General features: G+C 45.9%; 1 protein-coding gene across 1 annotated transcript in view; it reads left to right on the top strand.

Annotated features, from left to right (window-relative positions):
* The window catches only part of TACC2 (transforming acidic coiled-coil containing protein 2), a gene marked incomplete at both ends in the record, with an annotated part of 130479 nt that overhangs the window by 12574 nt on the left and 100565 nt on the right, over window positions 1-17340 (top strand). Inside the window, 2 exons of the mRNA XM_080621475.1 lie at window positions 353-522; window positions 10762-16353. Coding sequence (XP_080477601.1) covers window positions 353-522; window positions 10762-16353 — 5762 coding nt within the window. The remainder of the gene's footprint in view (window positions 1-352; window positions 523-10761; window positions 16354-17340) is intronic.

Below are 17340 nucleotides of genomic sequence, written 5' to 3'. Positions count from 1 at the left end.
TTCATGGCCTGTTTCCATCCTCTCTCATTTTAAACTTGCTTAGCAAGGAAGCATTTGCCAGGCTTGAAGAAGAGAAGATGATACCCTCCTTGGGTCAGTGAAGGCCCTGGCTGCTTCAGAACAATTGTTGCATTCTTCTCTGCTTCTTCTTTTCCTAGTGCTTATTTTTGCTCAACCACTTCCTTCTGTTTTTCTGTCATTCAGTAAAAAAATGGCTTGGCTTTGGAACCTGCAAGTTCCACCAAAGTAGTGAAAACTTCCCCAGAAGTTGTCCGTCGATGGGCAGAACAAACACTTTTGTACTCTCCAAAACAGCAGTAGCTGTTTAAAATTGTTCTTTTTTTCATCCTAGAGTGCTCCACACGACTCAGAATTAGGCCGGCCTCCTGGGAATGGACATGGTTTAAAAAGGAGCCCTCAGGAAAACAGCCCTGAAAGACCTGGAGGTCAGGACATCTCAGATCTTCCTGCTGCTGTGCAGCTGGCTCAGAGCGTATCTCCATCAATTCCCAGGCCTACAAGGTAAGACAGAAAGTTTCACCCTGTGAATAGAATTGAAGCACTGCTGCTGTTGATGGTTGGGGGCTGTTTGTTAGGGTTCTGTTCTTGTGTAGCTGATTTTCAAGCTCTATCATCCGGATGGATGATGGTGACGCGGCCTTCAAAATAACCTGACAAAACAAGACTGCTGTTTACTAAACGCACTTTCTTGCCTTACTGCGTGTCTATAAACAAGACTCCAGCTGTTGTAGTAACCCTTGACCCAAGCTTTCTATGCCTTTGCTCACACTAATAAACTCTCCTCTCAGACAAACACTGAAGAGTCTTATGTAGTCATATATAATGGTGAAGTAAGGTGTAACTGTAACTGTTGTGAAATGCTGTGCTCAGCTCTGTATAACAAACCTACTAAAAGGTACCAACCCAGCTAATCTGTATTAGCATTGCACTCCTTAAAATGCCTTAAAATTCACCCAGTTAAATACATAGGACTACTTTCAGAGTTAAGTTATTCTTTAGTGCTATTAAGGACGGCAGAAGGTAACATGATCTGGATTGTGTTAAATATCCCAAAGGGAGTATTTTCTCTGAAGCATTAATACTTGAATGCTTGAATTTTTCCATGCTCCCTGGGTTTCCATCTGCTGCAGTGAAGGCATTGTCTAATATTAGCATGATTTTAACATAGGGCTGAATACGTTCCAGATAATGAGTGTTACCTGGGATAGAACAATAAATACAACTTAGAAGGAATAGCAGTAACTTGCTGATAAATATATAGGATTTTTAGGCTGTTTTCACAAATTTCTGTCAGATTGGAGAATTCACTGCAGAAGGATTTGCTGAATCCTTTTCAAGTGGAGTCTGTGTGATATGGACCTTTTCCTGTTTCCTGGGTACCATTTCTGATTGCCACTGACCCTGAAAGATGTAAACTTGAGAATTGAACAAGAAGAAAAAATGGCAGCCAAGAAAAATACTTCAAATGTTTGTAAGTTAATGCTATTCCAGGCAACAAACTCTTCTTTCACCTTTTTTAATAAGAAATTATGAAGATTAAGCATTTCTTTACCAAGAAGGTGGTTGAACGCTGGAATAGGCTTCCTAGAGAAGCAGTCCATGCTCCAAGCCTGCCAGTATTTAAAGAGACATTTGGGCAATGCCCTTAAAAGCATGGTTAGACTTTTGATAGCCCTGACGTGGTCAGACAGTTAGATCCTGGTGGGTCCATTCTAATATTCACTTCCCTCTCTTAATTCAGTTAATAAATGCTATGTGTATCCTCCAGTTTCTAGTTTTTCTCAGTGGTACTGTGCATAAACTATTGTATGGGTGTGTAATGGAGCGTAACCATGCTGTCCTAGCTGAAAAATATACATTTCTTGTAAGCTACTTCAAATGTGATGCATTCTGATTTGTGACAGTAAAATAGTCATTTTCTGCTGTTCTTCTCAGTATACAGGTTATATTATGGGAAGGGGGGAAATAATGAGTATTACTAACTGCTGAATTGTATAGTAGGCCTATCATGAGTAACATTCCTGCAAATTAGAGTTGTTTGTGAAGCTACAAAATGACAGCTATTAGACTGTGTTCTTAAAACTGCAACACCCATACACCCTCTCACTGACAGCATTAGTACCAGCATCCACCTAACAGTGTTTGTGCCATCTGCTGGGACCTGCCTCCTGTCCTGCCTCCATCCTGTGAATGAAGCAGCAGAACTCACCTCTGGGGGCTGAAATGGTGTGTTTTCTTCCTGTTTCTCAGGAAGCATCTCTGTACAGTTACTTGCTTTTCCATATTTCAGGGAAGATCTATACACAACTTTCTCCAATAGGTGCCTATAAAGACCATTCTAACTGCTACCAGAAGACTGGTAGGGACAGGATGGGCACTGTATAGTAAGAGATGCTAAGATGTTGCCAGACAGGAGCAAGAAGCATGCAGAGACTTAAACCTTCTGACATTCTTGCTCCACTCATCTGTGGAAACGTAAGGAACTCAGGTACATGAAAACAGCAGGGACAAACCTCAGAGCCCTGAGGAAATAGCTCTGCATCACTCCTGTGATATTTGGTTCATTTCTATGAATATATATTTCATATATTTCATATTATATGCTTATATATTATATATTATTCATATATAATATAAAATATAATATAATATTTATTAATATTATAATATTATATATAATATTAATAATATAATATTTATATAATTATATAAATATATAATTATATATTATTTCATTATATGCTATATTTCATATACCATCAAGGAGGGAAGTTTGAGGGAGGGCAGTTTGGTTTATCCTGGCCAGCAACTGATCACCCTTCCTCTACTTCCACCTCCAAGAAAGAAATAGGTGGCAAAGTGATACCAAGCAGCCAGGAATGAAGCTTTGTTCATCCACGTGGCAGGATTCTGTTGCTCTCACCCAGCCACCTGGTGAAAACAGTCCTTGATGAGATGTGTGTGCAGGCACAGCTAGGAAAGAAGAGGGATGAAAACTGCTGGGGTTTTCTGGTGGTGTGAAGGAGAAAGTGTCAGCTTCAAGTTTCTCTGGTTACTCAGATATGGGAAACCATTTAATGCAGCCCACAGACAGACCTGTGTCACCGTCAGTATTAGAAGGAGACGGCAAACATCTCAGAGCCTCATCACCTGAATATTTGACTTGAGACTTGCAGAATTTCTCATCTGCCTCGTGTCTTCGTACGGATGAACCTTTGTATCTTCATCCTGTGGGCCAGCGAAAATGGCCACTGTGAGGAACAGAGCTACAAGGTCTTGGCTGAAGACCACACCATGGCTTTTAACACAACAAGGAATAGCCTGTCCTGCTGGTGGAGTCCCCTTCGAGAGCACAGAAATCTACTGAACATGTTGCAAAACTTAACGAGCAAGATCCCTTCTTTTGTTTGCTTGGTGACTTTGGTGCAGCAGAATTTAACCCTCAAATTATTGATTCCATGCTATTCTTTCCTGAAACCAGCTATTCCTCATAAAGAATAGCGTGGAATTTAGCATAATGCAGGACTCGGAACAGCAGCTTTCCAAAATAGTTATTCTTTAATCTCCAAGTAGCAAGTATCTCTCTTCCTACTGTAGTGATGGTAGAGATAACTGGTTAATAGAGTCTGATCTGAAGCCAGAAGCTGTCTGACAAGGAACTGGGCCAGATAACTTTCTCTCTGTGGGTCTGGAGCTTAGCAGAGGCACAAGCACAGGATCCAGCTATAAGCAGGTGTAGGAGCAGTAAGCACGAACAGAAAGATAACAAACACTGGAGCTGAGGTGTGGGGTGTGATGCTTTACATCAGCAATACTTGCATGGGGCCTTTTGGAAGACTGTGTTGACTGAAGAAGTAGTTACACACTGATGTGGTTTGAAACAATGGGACTGAGTGCATCTGTCACCCACCCAGCACGTTACACTGCCCAGACTGATGTTGGAATGGGCCAGCTTAGTAACAGAGATGGTGGGGTGGGGTTTCTTATCTTGAGGTTTGAGTATCTGTGGTTTGGCTGCAGCAAGTGCAGTCTTGCTTTAGCATTTATGCATTTTTTATATTAGCACAGTCAGTTTTAGACCTGGAGCTGTTGGAGTGAGGCCAGAGGAGGCCATGGAGATGCTGCGAGGGCTGGAGCAGCTCTGCTCTGGAGCCAGGCTGAGAGAGCTGGGCTGGGTCAGCCTGGAGAAGAGAAGGCTCCTTAAGGGGAGACCTTAGAGCAGCTCCAGTGCCTAAAGGGGCTGCAGGAAACCTGGAGAGGGGCTTGGGACAAGGGCCTGTAGGGACAGGCCAAGGGGAATGGCTTGAACCTGCCCGAGGGGAGACTGAGATGAGCTCTTAGGCAGAAGCTCTTCCCTGTGAGGGTGCTGAGGCGCTGGCACAGGGTGCCCAGAGAAGCTGTGGCTGCCCCATCCCTGGCAGTGTTCAAGGCCAGGTTGGACACAGGGGCTTGGAGCAAGCTGCTCTAGTGGAAGGTGTCCCTGCCCGTGGCAGGGGTTGGAACTGGATGAGCTTTAAGGTCCCTTCCAACACAAACCAGGCTGGGATTCTGTGATTCTATAATGTTCTATGACTAATTTTTCTTTTTTTTTTAATGCATTGCTCAAAAATGGCATTTTTTAATTCCTTTTCCTTGAGTACTGAGAACATTTAGACTCGTGTTGTAGCTGGCTAAAACAGCCTTACATTTCCCCATGCAAAATCATGACCTGCATGAGAGGAATGTTACATGGGTGAGTCAGCTCAAAGAGATTCATCAGATTCCTGTTCCAGGAAACATGTTAGATGGCCAGGAGCTCAGGTGATTACTCTTTATTTAGCCTTACTCCTGAAGTTGCAGGCACACGCCTGCTTTGGGTGGCTTCTATCTCATATCCTGCCAAAATAGAAACAAAGACAATAAACGGAAAATCTTTGAAGTTTCCCATTCCAGGCTGTTTATTTTTAACTCCCTCCCTTATGCTGCTTTGAACATGCCTTTTCCACCCTGACGTGAACTCTTAGAGTCTGAAGAGCGTATGACCCGTCATTAGGATGGAGTATCTCTGTGTGGAAAACTACTGTGATTGCTTTTTTCCGGTCTTCTGGGTGGCTTTTTTCCACCCTCCACAGATTCCCAGCAATTGTTTCAGTCACTTTTAAGTTCTTATATTTTAGAATTTAAAATATCTGTGATTTTTATTTTGAAACACTCTGTTTCAGCCCATTTTTTTACCTGTTTTTACCTCATTAGTCCTTCAGGCTGATAAGTAACACCATCAACAGTTAACCTATCTGGCAACTTCCCATATGAAACAAAGTGCTGAAGAAGTGGAATAGTCAGCGAGGCTCAGGCTTTGCATGGTGGCTGTATGGGATGTAACCATCCCTTATGCTCTGGTGTCCTCAACATAAAAAGGACATGGAACTGTTGGAACAAGTCCAGAGGAGGCCACGAGGATGATCAGGGACTGGAGCACCTCCCGTATGAAGACAGGCTGAGAAAGTTGGGGCTGTTCAGCCTGGAGAAGAGAAGGCTGCGTGGAGACCTCAGAGCAGCCTTCCAGTATCTGAAGGGGGCCTACAAGGATGCTGGGGAGGGACTCTTCATCAGGGACTGTAGTGACAGGACAAGGGGTAACGGGTTCAAACTGAAACAGGGGAAGTTTAGATTGGATCTAAGGAAGAAATTCTTTACTGAGAGGGTGGTGAGGCACTGGAATGGGTTGCCCAGGGAGGTTGTGAATGCTCCATCCCTGGCGGTGTTCAAGGCCAGGTTGGATGAGGCCTTGGGTGCCATGGTTTAGTGTGAGGTGTCCCTGCCCATGGCAGGGGGGTTGGAACTGGATGATCTTAAGGTGCTTTCCAACCCTGACTGTTCTATGATTCTATGCTGGGGCACTCAGAGGAAAACTGGGGAATCCATAACTGGACAACTCCACCCCAGAGAGGCTTTTCCAGCAGGTTTAGGAAGAAGCAGTGTAAAAGTAGTCCAGGGAATAAACGCTGTTCTTGGATGGATTTGGCTGTTCTCCCATCCAGAATGCTGCGCTTAGATCCCGTGGGACCCACAGAACCACTGCAGAATGGCAAGCAGAAGCTGCCCCACATCCTGTGGGACCGTCCATTCAGCGCCGTGCTTCCTGCTGACTGTCCGGATATCTTAGATGGAGACCAGGAGCCGGCTGTGGAACTGGAACTGAAGATTAGTGGCTGGGGGGTTGCAACTAGATGATGTTAAGGTCCTTTCCAACCCAAACCATTCTATGATCCTACGATGGGGCCACGTTTTTCTCGCTGCAGCAGTAGTTCAGCTTTGCCTTCTTAGCGTTAGAATCATTCAGTTGGGTCATGCTTAAAATACTGCAGGCCCTGTGTTTTGTATGGAACAAGGAGGTGAAAAGTGGCTGGGGGTGGGGGGAGAAGGGAAGGGCAGTTCCCAGGAGGATCATTATTCCTGCTTCACTTTTTCCTGAAAGCTTAGATGTACGGGGAGGGTGGGGGAAGCTGGCTGCTGTTAGCAGCCCTTTAGCCATGATGGATTTCTCATGTGGTTGTTTACACTGAAGAGTTGGAATAGCGACTTGCTCTGCCTCTGAAACTCTGCTTCCTTATTATTATTAAAGGGAATGTGGAAGTGATTTCCATGCTCCTCATTAACTTGCAGGACCTCTTAGGGACAGATTAAAACGCAGGGTTCTTTAACTCAAGCCCTCTAGTACAGTGTGTCCAAAAGTGTAAACTCCAAATGTAGGCGCTGATCTTTCATGTGTCAGGGGAAGCAGAGCAGGAACGTTTGAGAAGCAGCTGTACGTGTGCCATGGCCGCAGAGCTGCCTGTGCATTGGTGCCCTTTGGTGCTTTCTAAATTCATCCTCAGATTTCAGGCTCTTGCACTCCTGGGAACACAATCACTCAGGCTCTGAGTTACATCAGTGTGGATGGCAACCGTATGTGACCTCTGGGTTTCACAGGCTTCAGCACTTGGTGTTTTTCCCTCCCTAGTGTGACTGGGTTGAAAGGCTGCCTGTCCTTTCAACAGCTGCTGAGTGGTTTAGAGGGAAGCAAAGGCATAAGAAAGGGAAAATCTAAATGATCTATGATTTTCTGTTGTTAGATGAACAGTTCTTGTGGTTTATCAAATAGATGTAATGTATTGAGCATCCCTACCCCTTCCACAGCCCCCCTCAGATAGTAAATGCCAGACAGCTTTGCTAGCTTCTGCTGCTTTTGTCTTCTGTCCCCTTATTTTTGCTGTGGATTGCAAAACAGAGCAATGTGATTTCAGGTGTTACTGGCTGCTAGACTGGGTGTCGCTCTTAATCAATTAAGGTTTAGTTATGGGAGATGCACCATAAGTCATCGATTTCTTAACATCCTTTACAGCTTCACACCCTAAACACAAACCGGGCAGCGCTGTCCTAATAAACACCTTTTAACTGAGCAGTACTCTTAAACTGTTTGAGGTTAACTCAAACTTGCCACAGTATATTGTGAAGGTGGAAGAGGTTAACTACGGGTATCAAAAATTCATTATAACATTTGCAGTGTGCTTCCACAGAAGCAATTTCCCAGTAATTACTCATTCAAAACAAATGGTTTAGGCATATAAAGCTTTCACTCGTTGTTATTTGATGTTGTAAGTGGAAGGCAAGTGGTATGGCTAGGGCCTTGAACCTGCAAATGCTTAATTATGTGCTTAAGGTCTAAGACAAGGGAAAAGTTCCCTTTGATAACACTTGAGAGCAGTGGGACACCTGCGTATTTCGGTTACACATGCACCTAGGTCTTTGTGTGTCTGCTTTTTCTTTTGTTTTAAACATATCATCACCTATGAGCAGTCGTTATTCATGGCAAAATGATTCTTTCTGCCCTAAGCTGCACATGAGTTATGAGAAACTCTGATGTTCTTTTGTGCTTTGCTGTTTGCATGGTTTGTTTTAAATACAAGTGAATTTCCCCCTCAATAATCTCAAACTCATTCAGATTACAAACAGAAGGGATCAAGTAACCACAAAACAGAACACGTTTTATTGTCCTGTGTTTAGAAAAGCAGAACTTTGAGGCTCACAGCTTTATATTGCTCATATTGAATGGGTTGTCTACATGCTCCCTGCAGGTAACTATTGATTGCTGCTATATTTTCATGTAGATTGGGATTTACTCAGGGGAATTATCTCCAGCATGTGGTGTCATTTCCCTGTAGTTTTATTCCCTCTAAAAAGGAGTGGAGGATAATGGAACTCAGTGTAACCTTGGGAGGTCATCTACTCCATCCTTCTGCCCTAAAGCAGGATCAATGTGCTTAAGCCATTCCCAACAGATGTTGGTCTAACCCCAGCAGTGTCTTGCAGACAGAAAAGCAAGATTACAGAAAATGGAAAGGAAAATGCAGGATATGTCCCTTATGTAGTTTTCCTTGTTACCTACATCAGAAGGAAATATCCAAACAGGTCAGTCTGGATGTCTCTTATTATGAATGAAAAATCAAGTCTTTCAATTCTATATTCTGTCCTGAATAAAACATTGAAGCAAGCTCCAGTAGCATGGATGATGAATATGTACTGCTTCATTCTGAAAGTGATGTCTTAAGTTGCTGTCACAGCACTGTCACTTTAATTCTATTCAGCATACATTCATTACAAAGTTGTCCCAATTCCTTCATCTACTCCTGAGTAAAATGAATCAGATTTCAGCATTATCCAGCCCCAGAAAAAATTGTTCAGTTGATCCATCATGATGAATTATTCCTAGGATTGTCACCAGCCCCTGAACCTCCTAAGTCACAGGTTTACTACTACGACTCTTCACAATGTTGCTACCAGAACGGCAATAGATAGGGGACCTTAAAGCTCATCCAGCTCCAGTCCCTGCCACAGAGCAGCTTGCTCCAAGCCCCTGTGTCCAACCTGGCCTTGAACACTGCCAGGGATGGGGCAGCCACAGCTTCTCTGGGCACCCTGGGCCAGCGCCTCAGCACCCTCACAGGGAAGAGCTTCTGCCTAAGAGCTCATCTCAGTCTCCCCTCGGGCAGGTTAAAGCCATTCCCCTTGTCCTGTCCCTACAGGCCCTTGTCCCAAGCCCCTCTCCAGCTTTCCTGCAGCCCCTTTAGGCACTGGAGCTGCTCTAAGGTCTCCCCTGAGATACAAATACATACAATACGGAAAACTTACAATATGAATTGTATGTTATAGATATTTTGCCTTAAATTTGAGGCTTATCCTTAACATAGGCAAATTTCAATAGCTCTTTAAAGACAAGTTTATTTTCCACTGCAGCGACTCTGCAGAAGGGTTTTAGGGTCTAAGATAGATTCAAGGTCCATTTTACATTCATAAAGAAATTGTTTGTTGCTTTGGACAGTCCTCAACATAAAGAGGGGTTCTGACCCCACCTGGAAGTGTATTTTGTGTGCTGTAGCACAGCGCCAGAGCGTGGGGCTCTAGTGCTGCCTCAACAGTCACTGAAGGGTTAAACACCGAACTGAAGGGACATGAGAGCCCCTCACTAACTTCACTTCACCTCCAGCAAGTATTTTGTGTGTAAAACTTGGGCAGAGAAAGGGAGAAAAGCTTCAAAGATTTCTGGAGATGACTTAAAATCGAATCTATGCTTCCTGAAGGTGTTTTAAGCATCTTTGATAGCTCCAGTTTATAGGGTACTTTGTATGTCTGAAACACAGGCTGTTCCTGCTAAGCTGTGGCAAAGCTCCAGTGATAATGATGATGAACCACCTCTCCCTGTGCAGCTATGGAGCTAGAGTGTGCTGCCATCCCACTGACCTCCAGGCATTTGGCAGTGTCTTGTCTGTGTGTCTTGCTTTGGTTGGTTGTGGTGTGTATGAGGGGGGAGATTTATTACCTCAAGTAAATGATGCTCCGTGCTCCTAGGTGCAATTCTACACCAGTTTTGAGTTGATATTTCACTCCATGTTCGCTAAGGTGGTGAAAACATGCCCAGGCTTCCCAGGGGAGGTGAGGGAGAGAGCAAGGTTAACCTATTTCATCAGCTCCAAACCTTGGTGTCCATACAGTGCACGTGGAAAACATTAACATAACTTCTCCTTCTTGCAGTTAGTGCAGCCCCATCATCTCTGCTGCTAATTTTTCCTTCTCTTATCTTTAATGGGATGGGGTGGGAGATCATACAAACAGCTATAGCTTATATGCACTGCAATCAAACCCTGCAATAAAATGACCTCATAGGGTGTGTATCATTGTATGGCAATGTCTTCAGCTGGCAGGGTGAGAACTTTGACCTCTCAGTGAGAATCAACTGTGCTCATTAGTTGGAGAAAACATTCAACAGATGGGCCCTAATCTGCCACACAATAAAAGTAGAGCCCAATAGCAGCAGTTATGGTGGGTTGTACAGCCTTCAGCTTTGCATAAAGTAGTTCCATAGAGGCAGAATATAGAAACCTCTCTTTGAGGTACTGGTGTTTTTTCCAGCCTTTTTTCCATGTAGCCCCCTTACTCTGTTAGATGTGTGTCCCCTCTCCCTGCGCTTCACTAAGATTTTAGGATGGTTGAAGTGCATGCCATGAGCATCGTGGATTTGGGACATATTTTCCAGTGTATGAGCATTTCAATCACTGCAATGTGTGTCTGATGGTTTAGCTCCCGCAAGCAATCAGATTATCAGCTTCTCAGTGCATGTAGTGCATGGCTTTGAAACTCCAGTGGCACAGATTGTTCTTATTCTTTGCTTCATAGTCTTTGCTCCTTTATTGACATTGAAACAAACATTTCCATTGTTGGCAGCATCAGTAACGAAGGCATCAGTAGCTACAGTGCTGAAGACCTAACCAACCCAAATTCAAGCATGGTGTCTTCGGAGGTGACGGGAGAGAACACTACCTCGCAACAGCAACGAGGACAAACAGACTCTCAATGCTTAAAGCAGGCTGCAGGAGCAAGGGAGAGAAGTCTGCCTGTCTCAGTGCCTTTTGCAGGTGCCAAAGAACATGCCACAACACATCTTACAAGCAGCAATGATAAGTTACCAACCTCAGCCTGCAATGAAGCAGTGCCGGCACCAGGTCCAGTCAATGACAAAGAGGAGGGGATAGCACCTTCCAAATCCATGGACAGAGGCCCTAAATGTGACAATATTGCTGCCACTTGTATGGAAAACAGTGAGAATGAGCCCAGCAAGCCAAGCCTGGAGTCCGGCCCTCCTGCAGCAATCACAGCAATGCAAGGAGCCTCACAAATGAGCCTGAGTGAATTAAGAGGGCTCTGTCAGAGCGAGCAGCTGGGTGGCAGGAGGGACCCACATGTCAGCACGCGTCCCCAGGGTACAGAAGCAGGGGATTATATCCCTGCTCAGGAGGCCAAGCAGGAGCGAGGAGGTTTGGAAGCAGGTCAGCGGCAGGCTGTAACGCAGCAAGGTAGACAGAACCCAGATGGTGGGGAGGGTCTGCTAATGAAAGAAGAAACCTTAATCCTAAATTATCCAGCAACAGGAGGCTCAGACAGCGAACAATGTGGAGCAATTGTGAATGCTCAAGGCTTCACCGGGATCAGTGAAGTCTGTAATCTACAGATAGGGGCTGAAACCACTGCTAAAGAGCATGAGGCAAATCCAGCTCTGCCTGCAAGCAAAGGGGAGCAATCAGAAGCCTGTACTTTCATGTCAGAGTTGCCTCCTAACCCTCTCCTCCTGGTACCAAAGCCTGAAGAGCCTTCGAGGGAACATGTGCCTGGAAATGACTCTCAAGATGCAGTGAGGAGCGAAGTGGTGAAAACAGCCTCTGACAAAAACAAACCCGCTTGTCAGGGAGAGCTTCAAAAGGAGGACGAGCTTGTTAGTGCCGAGCATTCCATTCTGCCTTTATCATTTCAGCGAGAGGGAGAACAAAACTCAGCCGTCACAACTGAAAGCCCAAAAGATGAAGCCAGTAGCAATGAAATTATAAAAGCTGAGGCTGTGTCTAGAGAAAGCACCACTCTTTCTGAACCAGAACTTGTTATCAATCCCACCGCCCAAAATTCCCTGGTAGATAAAACGTTATTGCTGGAAGAATATGCATTAAGCGCTTCTTTGAGCAAATCCACAGAGCTGAATCAAAAGGAAACCAAGGCAAGTGTAACAGGAGAGAGAGATGAAAGCACAACAGACATGACAGAGAGCAGCGTATTACCTGAGGGGTCGAGTGGGGCACAAAGACAACTGTTGAACCCTGTTAGTAACCACCACCAGGACATGGAAAATACCCTGTTGGGACACAATCCCCAAGTATTGGGTCTTTGTGGAAAGACTTCAACAGGTGACCCAGGGGAAGAAGCTGGGGCAAAGCCTCTGAATTTAGGCTTTAAATCACCCAATGACAATTCACAGTCTCTTGGTTGTGAACCTGAACAACAACCGAGTAAAGGGAAAACAGATGCCACAAACCTGGAGAATAAGCCTGTGGCTTCCCCACAGTTTCCAAGGCAGGAATGCCCACTGGGGTTTGATTGCTTTAACACTGAGGCAGAAGACAAAACTTCGGGCCAGCCAGGCTGTAACGGGACTGACAAAGTTTGTTTAGCCAGTGCACACAGTTCACTGCCCCTCCACTCTGAGAGCAATCATGTTAAGCAGAGTAAGCAGGATGAGCCCTGGGAAAAGGCTCTTGCTGGAGAAACTGTGTTGGAATCTGACTCCAAATCAAAACCCGAGCTCCAGGGCTTAAAAGAGCTGGCAGGGCCTGTGGATCGCATGGCTCTACAAGCCGAAGAGAGCTCATGGGTTTCAGACACCAAAGAACACAACAGTCACATCATGGCAGTGCCGTGCAGTGATTCAGAGCAGGGACCTGCAGCTGCACAGCGCGGGGCTGTGGGTGGTAATGAAAATGAGGGTATTCAACAAGAGAAGCACCAAGCTGTGGGGGAAAGCTTCGTGGAGGGCAAAGATTTGGCACTGAAAGGGAAATGCAAATCGGACGCGCTGATGCCAGCTCAGCTGGAGCGAGTGGCTTGTTCCGAAGCCGCCCAAGCTGATGTTGGCACTTCAGGACTAACTCCTCACAGGGAGGAAGGGGGTGACAGCCGTGTCAGTGATAACTGCTGTCCCTCAGAGGGTGGCACATGTGGCTCTTTGGAGGCCTTGGAGCGCAGTGTTGGAGAATTGCAGGAAAATGCTGATGTTCCAAGCGCTCTTCCCCATGCAGACCAAATGGAGAGGTCAGTGCCTGCTGCTGGGGACAGTGGCTGGATTTCAAACGCAGGACTCGAACAACAGCAGCACCAAAGCAGTGTGACAACTGTCACAAGAGCGGATGATCAGGAACACAAAGAAAGGGCAGTAAAACCTGAATTGCCATTAGACCTGAGTAATCACAGCAGCATGCCAGAAACACCTGTAGACATTTCAAACAACCTTAAAAAAGGATCTTCTGTGCTAGATCCAGCGACTCCGGACATAGCAACAGAAAAGGACAAGGATAAAAGCAGCGGTGTGGTGTCAGAGGTGTGTGAACACGGGCAAAGTGTTTCTGGTGTGACCATGCTTAATTTGCAAGATTGCAATGAGCAAAACAAAACCGATCTCAAGGCAGAAGAAAACTGCTGCAGTCAGCACAACTCCAGCAAGCCCGAGCAGGGTAATCATTCTTTGATCTCAGCTAGTCAGCATGAAGCAGCATGTCAGAGCGATACGTCTGCTAAAGGACCTGACAAGAGTGAACAGCCAGGCAGGATAGAGGATAATAGTGGTGAAAGCCATGCTGCTGCTGCTATACAGGCTCTTCCAGGGACAGGGAATTCAGCAAGTGCCACTCACATGTCACAGGCTTTGCCAAGTGATACGGAACTAGCGCATACTTCTGATAATCCCGGGAAAAATGATCCTCAAATATCTCATACAGAAACTCAAGGGGAAATGCCATTAATGGCAAAGAACCCCAAAAAGGCTGTTAGTGGTGATGGGGGAGTCATCCAGAGTGATGGAAACACGGAGGAAAGTGCTGCTCCCACAGAAACAAGCAACGTGAAGGGTGATAAAAGGCCAGGGGCACAGGGATGTCCTTCACCGTTACAGGCACGCAGGGAAGCAATTCCCACTGATAAGTTGTATAAACCCAGCTGCCTTCGAAAGACAGCAGAGGAGCCTGGTTCTTGTCAAGCAGATTTTATAGCCCTCTCTGCACTCGGCCATCCTGAACAGCAACCTGGAAGCCATACAGCCAGTGGGACCGGGGGGGAAGCACTGAATAATGAGCTGGAAGTTGTAGCGTGCCAAAATGCCTTAGAAGGGAACTCTGATGTGGAGATTGACGCAGGTTCTCAGGTGTCTGTGCATGTAGGTCTGTCACCTAGTGTAGGCACAGGTAAACCGGCAAATCCAGACAGCTCTGAAGGGGGTAGATGTGGGAATGAAATAGATGTTCCAGGCCGAGGTTTTCAGGGCGATGGAGACAGGAGTTCAACCGTTGCAGAGCCTGTAAACGTGGGGCAGAGGACTGCAAACTTATTGCAGTTCGATTCTGAGAAGCTGAAGAAAGGAATCTCTGCAATTAAATCCCCCCAAACAAAAAGTGAGGCAAACTTCAAAGCACAGCAAAGTGACAGTTCAGCAGAGTCTCTGCTCGCGCTCCCCGCTCTAGAAGGGAAGCTGCTGAGCCTTTCATCATCACAAGAAAGCCGTAATGAGGAAATTGCATCCAGTATGGGCGTAGATGACAAGCACGGTAAGATCTTAGAGAAACCTGGGAATTCAGAAGAAATGGAAGAGCTTTCAAAAGAGAATAATAACATAACTGGGGCAGAGCTCAGCGCTTCCGAGCAGGCTGCAGGGAGCTCTGGAAGGGAGCATGAGGCTCTGACTTGCAGCTCTCTGGACATCAGCTCCAGCTTCCCAGACTTTAGGCAGCACATCAGCCAGATATTTAAAAGCACCGTGCACAGCACGCTGAGTGCTGAGTTACCCCAACGGCTGCCTGAAAACCATGCAGGCTTCAAGCAGAGGCCAGTGGCCATGGATGCAGGAGTGTGCGGTGCTGAGAACTGTTCAGGATCAAACAAGGTGGGTGAAGGAGCTCCGGAGGGCACCTCAGAAGCAGAGGGGCAAGAGCTGCCTTTAGCTCCTGAGGCTTCCTGCAGAGCTGGCAAAGGGAAATCTCTGCAACAAGGAAATACAGCGGCAGAGCTGCCAACGGCAAGTCTCCAGGATGCTCAGGAAAACAAGCAGCCCGGTAGGTGTTTAGAAGTGGTCCCTGCATTGGATGGCACCACACCTGCTGAATGCCCCCCGGAACGTCAGCGAAAGCCAGAGCGAACCACTGAGCATCCAGAGAGCGGCGAGATGGAAGGAGAGGAAGGCGCGTGTGTGAGTGGTGATGATCCCGAATCGCTAATAAGCTTAGGGATAAAGAAGCAAGGACCAGCTTCATTTGGTGGGGCAGCAGCTGAGAACTTCCTTGTGTGTTCTGACAGTAAGCAGCAACCCGCTGGAGCTGCCGCCTCGACAGGCGATGCACAGAACAGGGACTTAGAAGATGCTGCGGCCGCAGAGGGAAATAACTTTATTACAGAGCATAAGACAGAACCAGTTTCATCTGAAGAGGATGTAAATCTTCCTACTGAAAAGTGCCAGGATCCTAAGGCAAATGAGCAGGAGCAAAGCGAGTACGGTGATGCAGATGTTGCCAAGAGCATCTCTGATATGGCAGCTTCAACACTTGTCCCGGGAGGCTCTTACAATCATGACAAATTGCCAGGCAATTTTAATGCATCACCTGGGGGAAATCAGGAGGCACACGTTCACAGCAGCTTCGCGCATGATAGTAAGTCTCAGAATGACGCGCAGGTGATACAGGATGATCCAGTGAATAGGAAATGCTTGGAAACGTTGGAAAATCCACAAGATGCACAGCAAGAAGAGAAAGGGACCGTGCACGGGTTAATAGATTACTTAAAAACCGAAGTAAGCCAAGATGATTGCTTGCAAGCTGACTCTACAGTAGAATCTAATGATATAACTGAGGGAGATGTGAAAGAGAACAGTGACATGGTGCTAAGCACAACAAAGGCAGGTAACATAAAAACTGGAGACATCCCTGAAACAGGTACTGCAAGGATGTTAGTCACTGGTGAAGGTGACTTGGCTGTAAATATGAGCACTGAAGAGCAGGACACAGACCTGTACAAAACTCACTCCCCAGCCACTCCTGTGATGGAGCAGAGTGAGGGTTCTGCACGCACAGATCTCACTGATGCCGAAAATGAGCCGAGCAGAATGAATCCAGAAGAAGAAAGCTCACTTCAGGATGCCACAAGAAAGCTATCCCCGCTTGCCTTAACTGAGCCTAAGAACCTCGACTTCACTGAACTGCAAGAAACGGCTGTGGCAGGATTACCCACTGCAAGGTATTTGCTTTAAATTACTATGTGGAATGGTTGTCAGGACCCTGGGGCTTGAGAGGGATGCAGTTATCAAGGCAGATACCCATCATCTGGGTGGCAGAGTGGTCCTAAAAGCCAAGGAGCACAATCCTTACCTGTTCCATCTGCTGGTCCAGATTCCTGCCCTTACCTGTGTGGCTTTGCTTATGCTTCCCAGTGTTCACATCTCATAGCCTAAAGTTAGGCAAACAAATAGCACTTCCTAGCCTTAAGTCAGTGGGCTTTTGCCAAAGTTTTTGATGACCCATTTAAATGAGACCTGCAGCATTCCCATGGTGGATGGCAGTATTTAAACTCAAGCCTGCAGTACAACCCAATTACTCACACTGTTGTCTAGGCCGCCCTCTTATCCTCCCGTATAATATAATTGTATTGACAGTGCCTTTGATCCCTGTGTTATTCAGTGTTTCTAATGACGTGGAGTTGTTTCAGATGTGAATTCTTCTGAGCAGGGATTTGTGGAGCCTGTGAGTAATTGAGTGGTTATTTTCCAAACCTAGCAGTAACTGCTTTAATAAAGTTAAGGCACTTTTTGGGTGAGTTTTCACTTGGCTGTCTGCATTCTCAGTTTGATATGGAGCCAATTCAATGCATTCTGATCTCAGAGCAGGTGATTCCCCTTTACCTAATCACAGCACTGCTTCCTCTGTAACCTCAGCAGCCTTCTTGCAGGCTGTCCCTCTCCTTTTAGCAGGAGGCAGCCACAGCTACTAAGAGACAACAGCAGAGAGAAAGGTGCAGTGAAACCTAAACTATTCCAGACAGCCTCAATGAATGGTATGTGTAGATGGAATCTTTCTAAGTACTATCAAAAAACTGGATGCTATTAGCTCAATAAGGAGGGGAAATATCTCAGTGCCGCATTCCTTCGAGGTTCAAATGATAAAACTGTGTTGTAAGTGAAAATACCTGAAGTGTCTCTGTTGTGAAAATGGGGGGGTTCTTCCTGTT

Source organism: Psittacula echo (genome assembly GCF_963264785.1).
Source record: "Psittacula echo genome assembly, chromosome: 6".
NCBI classification, from domain to species: domain Eukaryota; kingdom Metazoa; phylum Chordata; class Aves; order Psittaciformes; family Psittacidae; genus Psittacula; species Psittacula echo.
The sequence above is the reverse complement of the archived record's forward strand: the minus strand, read 5'-3'. Positions and strand labels throughout refer to the sequence as shown.